The sequence below is a fragment of the Athene noctua genome, chromosome 7 (assembly GCF_965140245.1).
Source record: "Athene noctua chromosome 7, bAthNoc1.hap1.1, whole genome shotgun sequence".
In the NCBI taxonomy this organism is placed as follows: Eukaryota; Metazoa; Chordata; class Aves; order Strigiformes; family Strigidae; genus Athene; species Athene noctua.
The window spans coordinates 36,064,673-36,078,532 of NC_134043.1; the positions used below are offsets into that span (position 1 = coordinate 36,064,673).

The following is a 13,860-nucleotide window of genomic DNA, read 5'->3' on the forward strand; positions in this document are numbered from 1 at the left end:
TGTATCCTGAAGTGGGTATTTGAAATAATTGTCACAGATGCTCAGTATCTGCATTTCCAATGGTTTTACTGGATAGCATTGTAATGCTCCTAAAATACTGTGCATGGGATTCGTTTCAGCATCTCTAAAACTGAATAAAAGCATGGCCAAGGGTATTGTTTGAATTAAAGCTTAGCAGGACAAACAAACCAGGCATATCTGAAAGCAAAATGTAAACATGATGCTGGAGTTCCTGGTTAGCGCTTGGTGGCTGCGGGAAGTTGACAGCTGTTACATAAAGGTTAAACATGCGTTCTTTGGTCTGTCAGTAAAATTAAGCCTGCTAAAGACTATGTGGCACTAGAAGACGTGAGTTTATCTGTGTCTGTTAAACAGAATATACAGTTCAATATAAAAATGCTTTCAGGACTATTTAAAGTATTAGAAGTATGCTGCAGTCCAATAAAAAAAATGCAGAAGGAGCTTGCAAATTTTGGAAAGTGCCTGACTACATTCAGATGGTCTAGAGATCTGGCAAGTGTCTGGAAAGCGAAGCACTGGTGTTTGTGTTGTTAAATAACAGCAGAGGATGAGAAAGAAAATTATATAGGTACAACAGGGACATGAACTGAAGTAATAAATGCTTGACCTTTAAATTTCATCTTTGCCAACTTCTCAGACTGCTTCTCCCAAAGACTGACATGGCTGTGTTTTCTGTCATGCTTTTATTTGTCATATTTGTAGTTAGTTACAATTAAAAATTATTGAAATCCATTGTAGTTAATACAAAATAAAAATATAGCTGCACGAGTTATGCCATGACTTTTTTTTTTTTTTTTACAAACAGTATCTCCTATATGATACCATACACTTAAGAGCTTAACTCCTAATAGTACTCACCTACTCTAAGCTCTTATCAGCTAACTTCCAGTGTGATTTACTGGTTACAGATATTACCCCTGTTGAGTAATACCTGTTAATCATTTCAGAATTATATTTTTTTCTGCAGTTTTTATTTCCCCTGTAATCTGTGATTCTAAATACAAGTTAAAGGAAGCAACCTTTTAGTGCAATGTTAAGTATCAGTAGAATTTTATATATATATATATAAAAAATAAAAATAACCCACTGCATAAACAAACAAGGATGTAAGGTAACTGTTGTGGGTGTTGTGCTTCACTTTCCTCCCTTCCCCTACCTGTAAGTGACAGGAATGAACATTCATAGTGAACAAACTACCCCGTAACTTCTCATTTTCAATTAATTTTGAAAAATTACAGACTTGTAATTTTGAGAGCATGTAGGTGGCTTTGATGGAAGTTATCAGCAGAGAATCAAATCCTGTGGCTTTGTGGACTCATCCTCATGTAAACTCATCCCTGCCATGAAGTTCAATCCATAACGTGTTGTTCCCTTTAGATATGCCTAAAAGAGTATTTCACCTTTTTGAAAAAATTGTCCTTACATCCCTGTAATTTTCTAACTCTTCTGTGTAGATATAGCTCTATATGAAATAATTTGTAAAAAGTTATGCTATTTTCAAAATACTCTGAGATACAAAGTTGTGCAGGTGCAAATTTTGATAGTATACTGCTATAAAGACTAAGAATGAATTAATTAGTGTTATCTGAGTATATATTCTGTAAGCTGGGAGTATAGACTTAATATTGCGGGGGTTTAGTTTTGCTTTTTTTTATACTTCATATTATTTCGTACTTTCTTCAGACTCTCTCTCTGTTTCTGTCAAATTTTCTACTTTTTTTTCAATTTCTGATCTCTTAAAGGTACAGTAACCAATCACACATTCATGCTTGTCACTAATGTACTTCCGTAACTCCAGTATATTGAAAAACATCTTTTAATTTTCACCTAAACACAGTCACTTCTTTTAAGTGAATAGCGAGAGGCTACTGGCAAAAATCTTTCCCTCACTGAAAGGGATGGAACCACTTTTCAGCTTTGCCCTCTTAAGTACTCTGCTCTTTTAGCATCGTGCAGCAAAGCCCCAAACAAACTATACGTGTATGCACAGTTACTGAGACTGTTAGTGTTCACAGAGCATAGCAAGAAAACTGAAATCAAATGTTCTCAACCGTATTTCTACACTGACATACAAAACTACTCACAGTGTCTTGAAATACTGAGAGGGAAGAAAACAGAATGGAAATGTTTGGGTTTTGACTACTCTCCACACGTTCCTCTGACCTAACTATAAGAAAGACAGTTGACCAGCTTGCTTCTACTAGACATACTCTTTTCCTGATTGTCTCTTAAGCCAGCGGACAGCATCTTTAAATTAATAAACACCGGTGATTCAGCCTAAAATGGAGCATGTTGCAGCCTGCATCACTGACCTCGTTCATTCTGCATTCCAACACGATGCAATAAATTACCACTGCAGAGAAAAGGATGGAATAAACCAAATTGCTACTAACACCTGTGTAGCAGAAACCAGTTACTCGCTTAAGTAAAACCGTGCATATCTGGAAGGTGAAGGAAGACTTGGGTTGATTATGCTGTTTGGTCTATCTGCAGGACTGCTGCCTGGGTCGTTTCTTCATCAGATTGTTCCATTTCCCCGCTGACTGGGTTGTTTCTTTCATCATACAGTTTCTGGCTAGAAACTGCCAGAGGCATCCTATAGTCTTCATCATCTTCAACAATGGACAGCTCAATGTTGTTGTTCATCATGGCATTCCCTTCCATTCTGGTTTCCTTCTCTAGAGAATCAGCTACTGCTTTGCCCTCCTCGGTCAGCGAGGTGGTAGGTGTCATATCTGAGTGCATGTCAGCAAACGATGTCTCATCCTCATTCTCAGCTTGGTCGTTGCTTGTAGTTTCTGTTGGTCTGTCCTCAGCTTCAGCAGGGCTTTCTCCTTCACGGACTTTCTTCACGTTGAATGTGAGGGGAGATACTTTGAAAGCTGAACTCTTTGAAGAAGAGGATTTCTGATGATGTACAGTAAGCGATTTCTTGATCTTTTCTCTCCGTTCAGGTGAGACAATCTTTGTGCTGATCTTGTTCATCTTCTTCTCAATGTTTTGGCGGGAAAATGCTTTCTTGAGGCTGTCTACCTTCTTGAGGCTAGATCTTTTAATTTTCTCAGCTCTTGATTCTTCTGTTTTTTCCTCTGCACTATCATCCATATCATCTTCCTCGTGAAACATTTCATCATCTGAACACAACTCCACCGTGTGCAAAGTTTCTTCCAGTGTTTTGTTCTCATCCACAGGCTCCTCTTTTCCTTCTGTGATGCTGGGAATAGGCTCTTTTGCAAAAACACTGGCAGGGATCTCATTTTCCTCCTGAAAAAATCGACAATATTTGAGTTTCATAGTTCACAGGACACAAATTTAATAAACAAAGCACAACCCTGAACAATTACTTTTTTTTTTTTTTTTTCCCCCCACGATGAGATGAAGAATGCTGAACATTTCTTGTTGTTTCAGTATATTTAACCAGTAACAAGCCACTCAAAGCCCACTGAACCATTATCTGGTAAAGTTTAAGACTAATGAGCTGTCAGCTGTAAGATTTCTCTTTCAGAGTGACTTGGAATACATACAGAATGGAAATCCCATTCTTTGTAATTTAAATTAGATATTCTTTAATAAGAGTTTAGCTGTGAAGTTGTACACCTATCCCTGGGGAGAAGGGATGGCGGATAAGGAGGTGATACTACAGACCCCTGCATAGACCTATAGAAGTCATGTAACGCCCCCCCCCCCCCCCCCCCGAGCTTTCAGTTTCTCTAGCCAAAGACTGGGACTATCTCTGCAGAGATGTTGGTTCCATCTGAGAGGTATCTTAGATGGCAAATGCAGTTAAGCACTTTCAGTGTATTTCAGAAAAATATATGTTGCTGTTAAAATGGATTGTTGATACTGAGAAACCATGCAGCCCATGATGTTTAGAGTGTGTGCTATTTTACAGCTATTTACAGAAAAAATATAGTAAATCTGGGTGGTAAATATGAACAGGACAACTCCTTGAAAAATAAAAAGTTTATGGCATATAAACCAGACATTATACGACACAGAAAACACCAGTAGTCTCTTCTAGCTAAGAGGGAAATGATTGTTTTGTAGAAACAAAACCAAGAAGGGCCATAGAAAGAAAGAAAGATATCTGAAAACAAATCAGGCTGAACAAGGGTGGAAGCTGCAACTTGTAATGAAGGACCTCTGTGACTACCCAGTGCAGAAGCTCTGCAACCCCAAGCAGTTCAGAGGCAGCACAATGAACACTCTGTTCTGCAGTAGGTTTTGCGGGCATCTGCCCATGCAAAGAAAATGAGGCTCCTCACACACTCCCTTTTCCTTTCAGAATCATTACGCTTTAGATCTGCATAGTCTCTATTCATTACCTTTTTTGTCATTTTCAGACAGAGTGCATGCAATATCATTTAGTTGTATGGATTGTAAGGATTTTCTTTCCCTCCCCCCCTATTTATCTTTAGATACGAAAAGCAGTAAGTGCTGAGTGGAATGGTTGTAATAGTCTCAGATCTGTCCCTAGTGGGCCTGAGTGTACAGTTAAGGGGAAAAAAGGCCACATCCACTTCCAAGTTCATGCTCATTATTTCAGGGCTGAGCATGTAGTTGTGATCACTGGAGAGAACAATGTCTTGGGTTAAATTTGCTGTCAAAGCTATATAAGGATGTTGTACATGGTTGTTTTTAAAAACAAAATGGTCCTGACTACCTTGCAGAGCTTCTGGAACTCGAGAACATGCATGTGGGCAGGCAGAATCATTTTAAACCATATATACACATATATAATCATATATACTGTGATTCAAGTGTGTTGGTGAGCATCGCTCAAGGATATAAAAATGCAAAATATCAAAAAAATAGTTAGCGGTTTGACAGTTTGTACGTGCTTTACTTCTACCGTTTCTGCACAGCTTTCTGGACCAGCGGGTTCGGTCGGATACACTGGCACAGGTAAAGCTTTTCAAGCGCTTTGCTTCCAGTGGAACATCTAATAAAGGCAGGGCTCTTTTCCCAACACTTGCTGTGTTGTTACAACTATCAGCAACAGTGACCAACTTAACAAAACAACGAAAACCTGTACAAGCTTTAAGTGAAAACAGCTGTAACTGCAGTACAAATATTTATATTTTCTCTCCACTGCAGTTAATGAAATGTGGATTACATGACTGGCTGCAGTGTTAAATTATTCCCCAGAGCACTGAGAACTCAGTATAAAGCATAATTTACATGTCTTGTGCATTCTTTCCAAACCTAGGTAATCTCATACACTTTTAACCATCTGAACGTTCAGGTGTAAGTGCCTGAATGGCACAGAAAACTCTGATGGGTTGTAACATTTGAAGTCTTTAATCTAGCAGCGTGGTATCATGTGAGATTGAGCACAGTGCAGTCTGAGGCAGAGATGGGCCTGTACAGCTCTTCTCAGTGTCAGCTCAGCTCTGTGTCTACAGTATTCACGTTAATCTGAAGTACTGCATGAGGTCTCTAGAAGAATATGGACATAGGTTTTATTTCAATTTTTATCAAATTTGACACTGAGTAGAAGGGAGACTGTCAAACTATCAATATTTATACAGAAAAAAAGCCACCAAAATATATGAATTATTAATGAGCTAATGATTTGATTAAAAGCAGATCCTAGGTGGTCTTTGGCTATCAGACGATACTGGCATTCAAGAAATCACCTATCTACACTTCCTGCATGGCCTTGGAAAACATCAGCCTCTGGGCATCTATTACTCTGCCTGTACAATGGGAATGACATGCTTTCCTAGCTCACATTTCTAAAAGACCTTAGGATCACAGGAACTATTAAAATGCAAATGAAAAGAAATTAAATGCTTTGGAAATACAAAGGTGGTATAGCAGGAATGTTCTGTGGTGGACCAGATGTTTCTGTTTCAAATACAGTTATTGATAACGTGTGGGCTATTGGTAACTTGGTAACTTTTTGGTCTAACAAGTTTACATGACAGCTATATTTTTGTTTTGATACATTTTTCAAGCAGTCTGGTATTTCATTTAGGAAGACTAGAACAATACACTGAAAAATGCCAACTGTTACAAACTGCGGAACTATTTTCATGCCAAAAAAAAAAAAAAGTAGAACTTTGATCTTCTTGATCTAATCTAAAATTCTGAGAAAACAATACATCTTTTTATTTTCCACATCCAAGTTCAAAAACAGCACCTGCATTTTCTCAGCTTGACTGCAGATAGCTAGCTCCTCTGAATTTCATTTTTCCATGTAGGAGATGAATAGAATAGTGCACATTCTCTGTAAAAACAACTCCTGCTAATACTAGTAATACTTGCAAGGTTAAAAGCATCACCTTCCCTGTGGCTTTGATCATCCGTTCTCAGGAACTTTCTATAGGTCATAACGGCATCCCTATCTTTTGCTAGAAAGTAAAGATCCGTAACAGTGTACTACAGAACTGGACAGCCTGAGTGAACAGGCTGTTAATTTACTCAGGAGTGCTGAATCTTTGATGCGGTATAAGTGAAATCAGCATGCTTTGGTTTGGATTTTTGTTAGATTTGTTGTAAGAGGCCACAGCCTTCACAAAGGGGAAATGGCATTTCCCATGTTTACAGCAGTCCAGGCTCCTCTGTACGTTGTAGATGCTGTTTATATGCCTAAATAATTACTAGTCTAAAACTTGTTTTGTCACACAAAATAGGTCAAAAGATGACAAGTCCTTCTAAAAACAGCTCCAGCTCCACCTACTTTCCTTCAGACAAATACGTGCTCTTCAGACCTGGATGTCACCATGGGGAGGGATGAGGGCAGGGAGCAGGCTGGGCCTGCGGGCAAGGAGGAGGAAATCACCAGCTGACTATTTGCACGTCCTGCACAGGCTGGGGCCTTGGATGCCACATCCTCCTGACCTCCCACAACACAGCTGGATCAAGTCCTAAGAGCCATATGAGGTATTTTTGTCATTAATCAATACAGGAGTAGTCTCCCTGCAAGGCTCCAGTGGGAAATTTAGTAGATAATAGCATTACCACTTATAATTCTTCTGTTTCCCTCACTTGTTCATTTTTGAGTTTGAAGTTGCTTTTTCAAAAGATTATTACAGTGACCCAAATAACAAGATACAACCAAATGGCTGATTTCCTGTGCCCTCCTCTTGCTTCATTTCAGGATGAAGCATTTACCAAGAGCAACATCTGAACGGGGCTTGAATATTAGTGTGCTTGACCCCAAGCTGCAATTTTGACTTATTTTATCTGTCCTATTCACTAGTAAACATGACATTTAATTGAAAAATTAAACATGAGCCTTTTTCATCTTGCATTTTGCTTTTGCAGCTAAAAAAGCAAACAAAAACCCCACCAAACCAAAACCAAAAAGCTGGTCATGTGGTGAGAACAAAATAGAGGGGAACAATGCCAAAGCTTAACAAGGATTTTTAAAACAGTCACTTCAGAGTTTTGCTGAATTGCTGTGTCACTTGTGGCATTTGTAATAACTTCTGCATCCTGAAATGCTTGGAATGGAGCTCCATTAAAATATGTCACCAATTAAAAAAATATATGCAAACTAGGAACAACACAGACAGCCTAGGGAGAGAAAACGAAGAGCATTTTAATGGGAAATATGTAAATAGCTGAACTCTTCTAAACGCAGTTCATTCTCAGCATGTATGCTGAGGGTAAGCTGATGCTGGTGAGTGGCAGCACGGTTTCATAAAATGCAGAGCTAGAGCTCAGTCATGTGTTCTGGCTATGCTCAGTGCTCCCACCAAGTATCAGGGAGTTTGAGGTATATGGTGAATGCAGAACTGAATCACAAATACATATTTTTATTTTCATACCGAGCTGTCTTCCTAAGCTGGAAAAGTGCATCCTAACAAGAAACATGCTGTGTGAAATTTTGGATTGTTTTTTCAGCGGAAAAGAATCCTCGAACTGAAGAGAAGTCTCATCTATCCAGATTTCCCTTTTGTTTTTACAGAAATCTGGCGTCAATATGGCTTCGTTGCTGTGACTTCTCCTTCCTGCAATTGTTTTTCCATGGATTCCTGCTCAGGGCAGTACTTTTGCTCTTTTCCCTCTGTGCAATATCCTAGCAAGGCGGTGGCCCCGCTACCAGGTCATCTCGCCTCCACCTTTTAAGGAGACCCCGCAGGGAGATGTTGAGGAGGTGGGCACGCAGGTAAGGCGCCTGCCCAGGCTGGCAGCAGGCGTGCGGGCACGGCCTCTGAGCACCTGCCCTCGCCCCGGGTACGGCGGCTTCCCAGTGGAAAATCCCAGCTCCTCCCAGGCTCCGCTGCAGAAAGCCCCAAGCACTGCCCGCCCTGGCCACCCTCCCACGCCCCGGGATGTTCTGTTGGCCACCCTAGTTTTGCAGAGAGCCCCACTAGCTTTTAGCAACAGGCCAGTGCCAGGAGCAATTCCCAGTTGACAGCTGAATTTTTTTTCCTAAATTTAACTGCAGTATTTCTTTTCTAAGGCCTGTGTTCCTGATCCACATCAGCTCGCCCCCCCGGCAATGTATTTTCCAGTGAGACACAGGAACATCATCAACTAAATCCTCGTTAAAGCAAAGAAGAGCAGACCTCTGTCCAAAGGTGCCACCCCAGTGATGAGCTGTGGAGAAGCAGTGGATTTTCTGTAGCTGCTGTTCTGGGGCACAGACCTGGGTTGTTTGCTTTGGGTTTGTGCACTTTAGGACACAGTATTAAGGAAAGGTTTGGAGGTTTAAATAGGCCTTAGCTTTGCAATGCTGTTTAGTGTTGCAAAACAAGCCAAGCCAGCCGTCCCCTGTTGGGATGCTGCTCTACCCTTCAAACCCTTCTTGGCAAGTTTTACCAGTACTTTTACCCAGTGCCCGTGAATCACTGCCACTGAACAGCAGTAACACGGATCCCCAGCTGAGGCAACCGTAACTGCCCCCACACAGATGTTTTCATCTTTCCTCTACACACCATCATCTTAAAAATGCTAAAATTTGGATTCTTTGGAGGAAGATGCTCTAGTTGCAATAGCAAGGCCTTAATTCTCACACTCACAAGTAACAGGAACGCCACAAAATTACCTTCCCACAGGCCAAGCTGGTGCACTCTCTCCAGGGAAAGTGTTCAAGGTCTACGCCTGAACCTGGAGGCAGGAGCCAGTCGTTAGCTAAAATGGCCTGGGAGACAGCAATGCTTTGACTTACAGTAACAGACCTTAAATTACTCAGAGAAGTCCAGAAAACATGTGTCTTAATTTAACCAGCCCCTGGAATAATTTCCACATTCCTTCCCGGGTGGAAACTATCATGCTCGGTACATACTGCAGCTCCTCCTTTTCTGGCGTGACAAGCCAGGACGGTAATTTGTGAGAACAATAAGCAGGGAGATGGGGGGCTTCCTTTCTGGGGCAAGCACCTGTGCACCAGCCAGGCCTGCCAACTTTTAAAATCAAGTTCTGCTCTGTTGTTTTGGATTTTTTTAAACAGGAAAACCCCAACATCCCACGGAGTAGAGTTAGCTACTGACAGATGTAACATGCAGCTGACAAGCTTAGCCTGAGGAGCTGGTGATGTTCCTGACCGGTGAGTGCTCCAGACCCGTGCTCCCTCTCCTTCCTTCCCCTAGTGTGTGGTGAGTTCTGTCTTTTTTTTTAAGGATGAGAGAGTCACGTCCTGTGTTTAGTCAAAGCTCATTCCGTGTTCTGTCCAGACCATTGCTTAAAAAGGGGAAAATATGCAAACTGCTGCTATCACTGGATGGACTCCCAGGAAGCTGATTTTTTAACTGAATTTTGAGCTCATCCCTCAATGGGCCAGAACAGCCTGAGGAGCTGAGTGTGGCAGGGAGCTGCAGTGCTGCCCCTCTCCTGCTTCTGAGGGCAGTTGCAAGGGTGGTTTTTAGGGCCACTACCAAGAGTTTGCAAAATGAACCCTTTTCTCAAGTTTGCTAAGAGTTTGCTTAAAAACGAAAAAAGGGACCTTCCTTCAAGTTTGCTTAAAAAACAACCCACAACAAAACAAATCCTTCCCCGCATATGCTAAGAGTTAGTAAAAAAGTGTCTCTTTCCCCAAGTTTGCTAAGAATAAATGGTGGCTCCCCAATGTTCTTAAGGGTGAGCAAAACAAGGTCTGTTCCCTCAGATTTGCTACGAGTTAGTAAAAGACAAATCTTTCTCCAAGTTCACAAAGAGTAAAAGATGGCTCCTTCCCCACAGTTTGCTAAAAATTAGCAAAAAAGGACTCTTTCAACATGTTTGTTAAGTTAGTAAAAAAATAAAAGGGTGTTTGCTCCAAGTTTGGTAAGAGTTAGCAAAAAACAGCTCTTTCCCCAGGTTTACTACGAGTTAGTAAACCAGCCTATTTTCCCCAAGTTTGCTAAGAGTAGAAATAGGTATTTCATATAAAGTTGCTAAGAATAAAAGAGGTCTCTTTCCCCAAGTTTCCCCAACGGTTAGCAAAACCAACTGCTCTTTCCCCGGATTTAGGAGGGGTTAGCAAACTTGGGGAAAGAGCCTGTTTTGCTAAGTGTAAACGGGTATTTCTCATAAAGTTGCTAAGAATAAAAGAGGGCTCTTTCCTTAAGTTTGCCAAGAGCTAGCAAAATAAACCTGCACTTCCCCCAACTCTGCCGAGATTGAAAGGTTTTTCTCGCAGCTTTGCTAAGTTAGCAAGAAGACGGCCTTCTTCTCCAAGTTTGCTGGGAGTTGGTAGTAAGTCCGTCTTTTCCCCAAGTCCGCTGGGTGTTAGCAGAAACGGGTTCTTCCCCCAGGGTCGGGAGGAAGGAAGGTTTGGGGGCAGCCGTGGGGCTTCTCACCTGGAAGATGAGCACCTTGAAGCGGTCCCGCCGGAGCAGCTGGGCGTGATGCTGCTCGAGGCGTCGCACCTGGTCGCACTGTCTCTCCAGCCGCTCCCGCACTGCGCGGGTGTGAGCGCACACCTTCCGCGACTTCTCCAGCAGCTTCTCCACCGCTTCACCCGTCGCCCCGTGGCTGCGACACAACTTCCCCAGGTCTCCCTGAATACCCCGCACCGCCCCTTCTAAACCCCGCTGCCTTTGCTCCATCTGCCGCTGTTGCCCTTCCACCGCTTCCAACATCGACACCAGTTTCTCCAGCAAGGCCAGGACGGTCAGGGCGTTCACCTGCCCCCCGACCGCCTCCGACGGCGGTAGCGGAGGTACCGCGCTGCCACCCGCTGCCTCCCCCATCGCTGCGCCGGGATGGGATGGCGGATGCCGGCGCCGCTCTTAAGGGCTGCTCCTTCCCCCCTCCCTCCCCCGGGGGAGGTTTCGGGCAGAGCCCGGCCCCGGCCCCGGCCCGCCCCGGGCGGCCAGAGGCCGCCCGGGGCGGGCCGGGTCCGTGGGCCGGGCCGCCGATGCGTCCCCCCGCCCCGCTCCCAATTCCCCCCCCCTCCTTTTTTTTTTTTTTTTTTTTTCAAAGCAAGGGGTGTATTCTCGCCCCACACTTCGCGAAGCGCAGTGGTCGGCTCCTCGTAAGCATCAGTAGATGGCAGGAGATACCGCGAAATGCCGTCGGGGATGGGAGGACGACGGGCGGCTGCTGGAGAAGGGGTTGGGAAAGGGAGGGAGCAAGAGGGGGGTGGTGGTGATGGTCCGAGAGAGTTTGTGGGTGTGGACGATTCGATCTGAGGGAGTTAAACTAATAATAAGAGATTTCAAAGGAATTATTACTACGGTCAGTGTGACAATTATTATATCGTGTATTAATATGTTATAATAATACATAATATCACGATAGTTATTCTTCTATAATACGAATGTAACGATAATTATGCATAATTGTCATATTAATTAACATAATCACACGTCGTGAACCAAATCTCAAACCAGACTGGGTTTTTCTTTTAATAATTTAAATCCTTCTCCTCCTTATTACAGTTTAAATAATAATTTAGAAGACGATTATTCCATTCCATTCCATTCCATTCCATTCTTCTTCTTCTTCTTTTCATTATTTAAAAAAACCCCAACCAGTCTGGTGTTGCATGTCTGGTGGAAGGAGTGCCAGGAGATTTGATGCGCCGCCCATGATGTGGAAGCTAGCTGGGCACTCTGGTTGCCCTGGCTGGATTCTCCAGCGTTTCTTTGATTAAAAAAATTGTGGGGTTAGAACAGCTGTTTTGGAGAGGATAGCGATGAAGTGGGTGTGGTGGCAGAGGGACAGTGTTTTCAAGCTTTTGCAAAGCACCAAAAGGAGCTACTTGGCATGAAGAAATACCAAGCTGTTTATTTAGAATAATACATAACTGTTCCCAGGTCTGATCCAAAGCTGTTATCGTCAGGGAAAATATTACAAAGTTTCACGGACTTGGGTTGCTCATCCGTATGCTGACGTTCTCAAGCACAGTCAATTTCTTTTTATCTTCTGTTCTTGACATTTGCCTGGCAACAGGACTTCTTGCTGCAACGCAGATGTTTCTAATGCTTGGGCATATAGAACTCTAATACCTGGGTACGTGAAATATTATATTTTCTAATACTTGGGTATACATAATTCCACCACGATTTTCCCACATCCTGTAGATTAAAAACATCTATTTGGAGTCCTAGTGGCTGTGATCCTCACCTTTTTTATCGTACACAGAAAACATTTTAATCATCTTACCATGAAAAGGAATAAAAATTAATGACTTAAGGGTAATGTAAATGAGTTAGCCATTTCAATCACTGAATGTTCGAGCCCCTGAATGTTCTGCAATGTTACTGTTAGTATCTGTTTTTTTGGTCCTTGCTTTTTACAGGCTACAACTTCTATTCTTCAAGTTGTGGGAGCTTAAAGAATGCATTCGGTGAGTGAGTTCACTTAGGAAAAAATCACTGAGTCTGCTAGAGTTGTCAACAAGGCAAGTATGCTGAGACTGTAAAATATGCAGGCTCAGAGGGGCGTGGACATATTTTAAAGGAGCAACCTAAACAAAACCCTTCTGTTGCCGCTGGCTCGCCCCGGCAGCACTACCTGCTACGCCCTTCCTAAGACATCTGTGTTTCCAAAGGGCGGCTGGTGTCTGCCCCTCTCAGTACAGGATCCTGCCCAGATTGCTTCCTTGCTCTCTCCCTTCTTTTTGGCTGGGACCTTGGAGCCCGGGCAAGGAGGAGGCATTTTTGCAGAGACCAGCAGCACACCTTGATCTGCCAGGTCTAACACACTGTCGGTGGGTGGGTGGGAGAAGGGCAGGAGTTCAAACCGGCCGCAGTTCATAGCAGAGGCAGCACAGGCTGCTGCCGGCTCTGCCTGCAGCAGAGGCATGAGATGCTGGCCGCGGCTGTGGCGGCAGAGAGGAGGGAGCCTGCTGCCTCCAGCAGTACCACTCGGGGCTTTTGCTCTCCCAGCAGCCCGCTCCCTTGCAAAGCCAGAGGAGCAGCAAGCCCAGATCTCCTCCCTGCCTCTGTTTCACCTCCAGTTCTTCCTCTCCCTCCTTCCCCATGGGAGGAGCAACCCAACTCTGTCCCTGCCTAGCTACATATCTTTCCTGTGGCTAAATAGCATGGGTTATTTTTTTCTCAAAATTATTTTTTCCTTTGGTTTTGATGAGCTGTGGCAAAGCCCTGGCCTGGCTGGCTTTTCAACCCGTCTCTGGTTTGCACTTTGGAGCCTGTCTCCCCAAGCCTTTCTGCATCAATCTTCTACTGTACGTGGCACATATGCATGATGGAGAGGATAGTCACTTTGTGATCTAAATAAACACTCTTCTGATTCCTGTTACGAGCCTTCTGCAAAGTTTCTGCAAGTTTTCGGGTGTCTAAAACTCCCAGCCCTGTGTACATTGTAGGGAAAAGCTGCAACGCCCCATGGTAGCCAGCACAAAACCAGAAGTATGGTTTTCTGGTTAGCCCTCTGACCCTGCAAAGCCAAGGAGAGCCGCATTGATGTAGCTGCAAGGCCCGTCAGCACCCACTGCCG

General features: G+C 43.3%; 1 protein-coding gene across 1 annotated transcript; it reads right to left on the bottom strand.

Moving 5' to 3' along the window:
- Positions 1 to 685: 685 nt before the first annotated feature.
- On the bottom strand, positions 686 to 11,186 carry CAVIN2 (caveolae associated protein 2). The gene is made up of 2 exons (XM_074910667.1): positions 10,755 to 11,186; positions 686 to 3,285 (listed from the first exon to the last, which is right to left on the bottom strand). Exons 1-2 carry the CDS (start codon positions 11,145 to 11,147, stop codon positions 2,491 to 2,493), a joined length of 1,188 nt encoding a protein of 395 aa, XP_074766768.1. The 5' UTR covers positions 11,148 to 11,186; the 3' UTR covers positions 686 to 2,490.
- Positions 11,187 to 13,860: the final 2,674 nt, after the last annotated feature.

Bases quoted from the DNA above. Each gene is read 5' to 3' on its own strand.
- CAVIN2 (XM_074910667.1), bottom strand. From the start codon at position 11,147: ATGGGGGAGGCAGCGGGTGGCAGCGCGGTACCTCCGCTACCGCCGTCG. The intron at 3,286-10,754 runs GTGAGAAGCCCC...CGATTTTTTCAG, and splicing joins TCAAGGTGCTCATCTTCCAG to GAGGAAAATGAGATCCCTGC.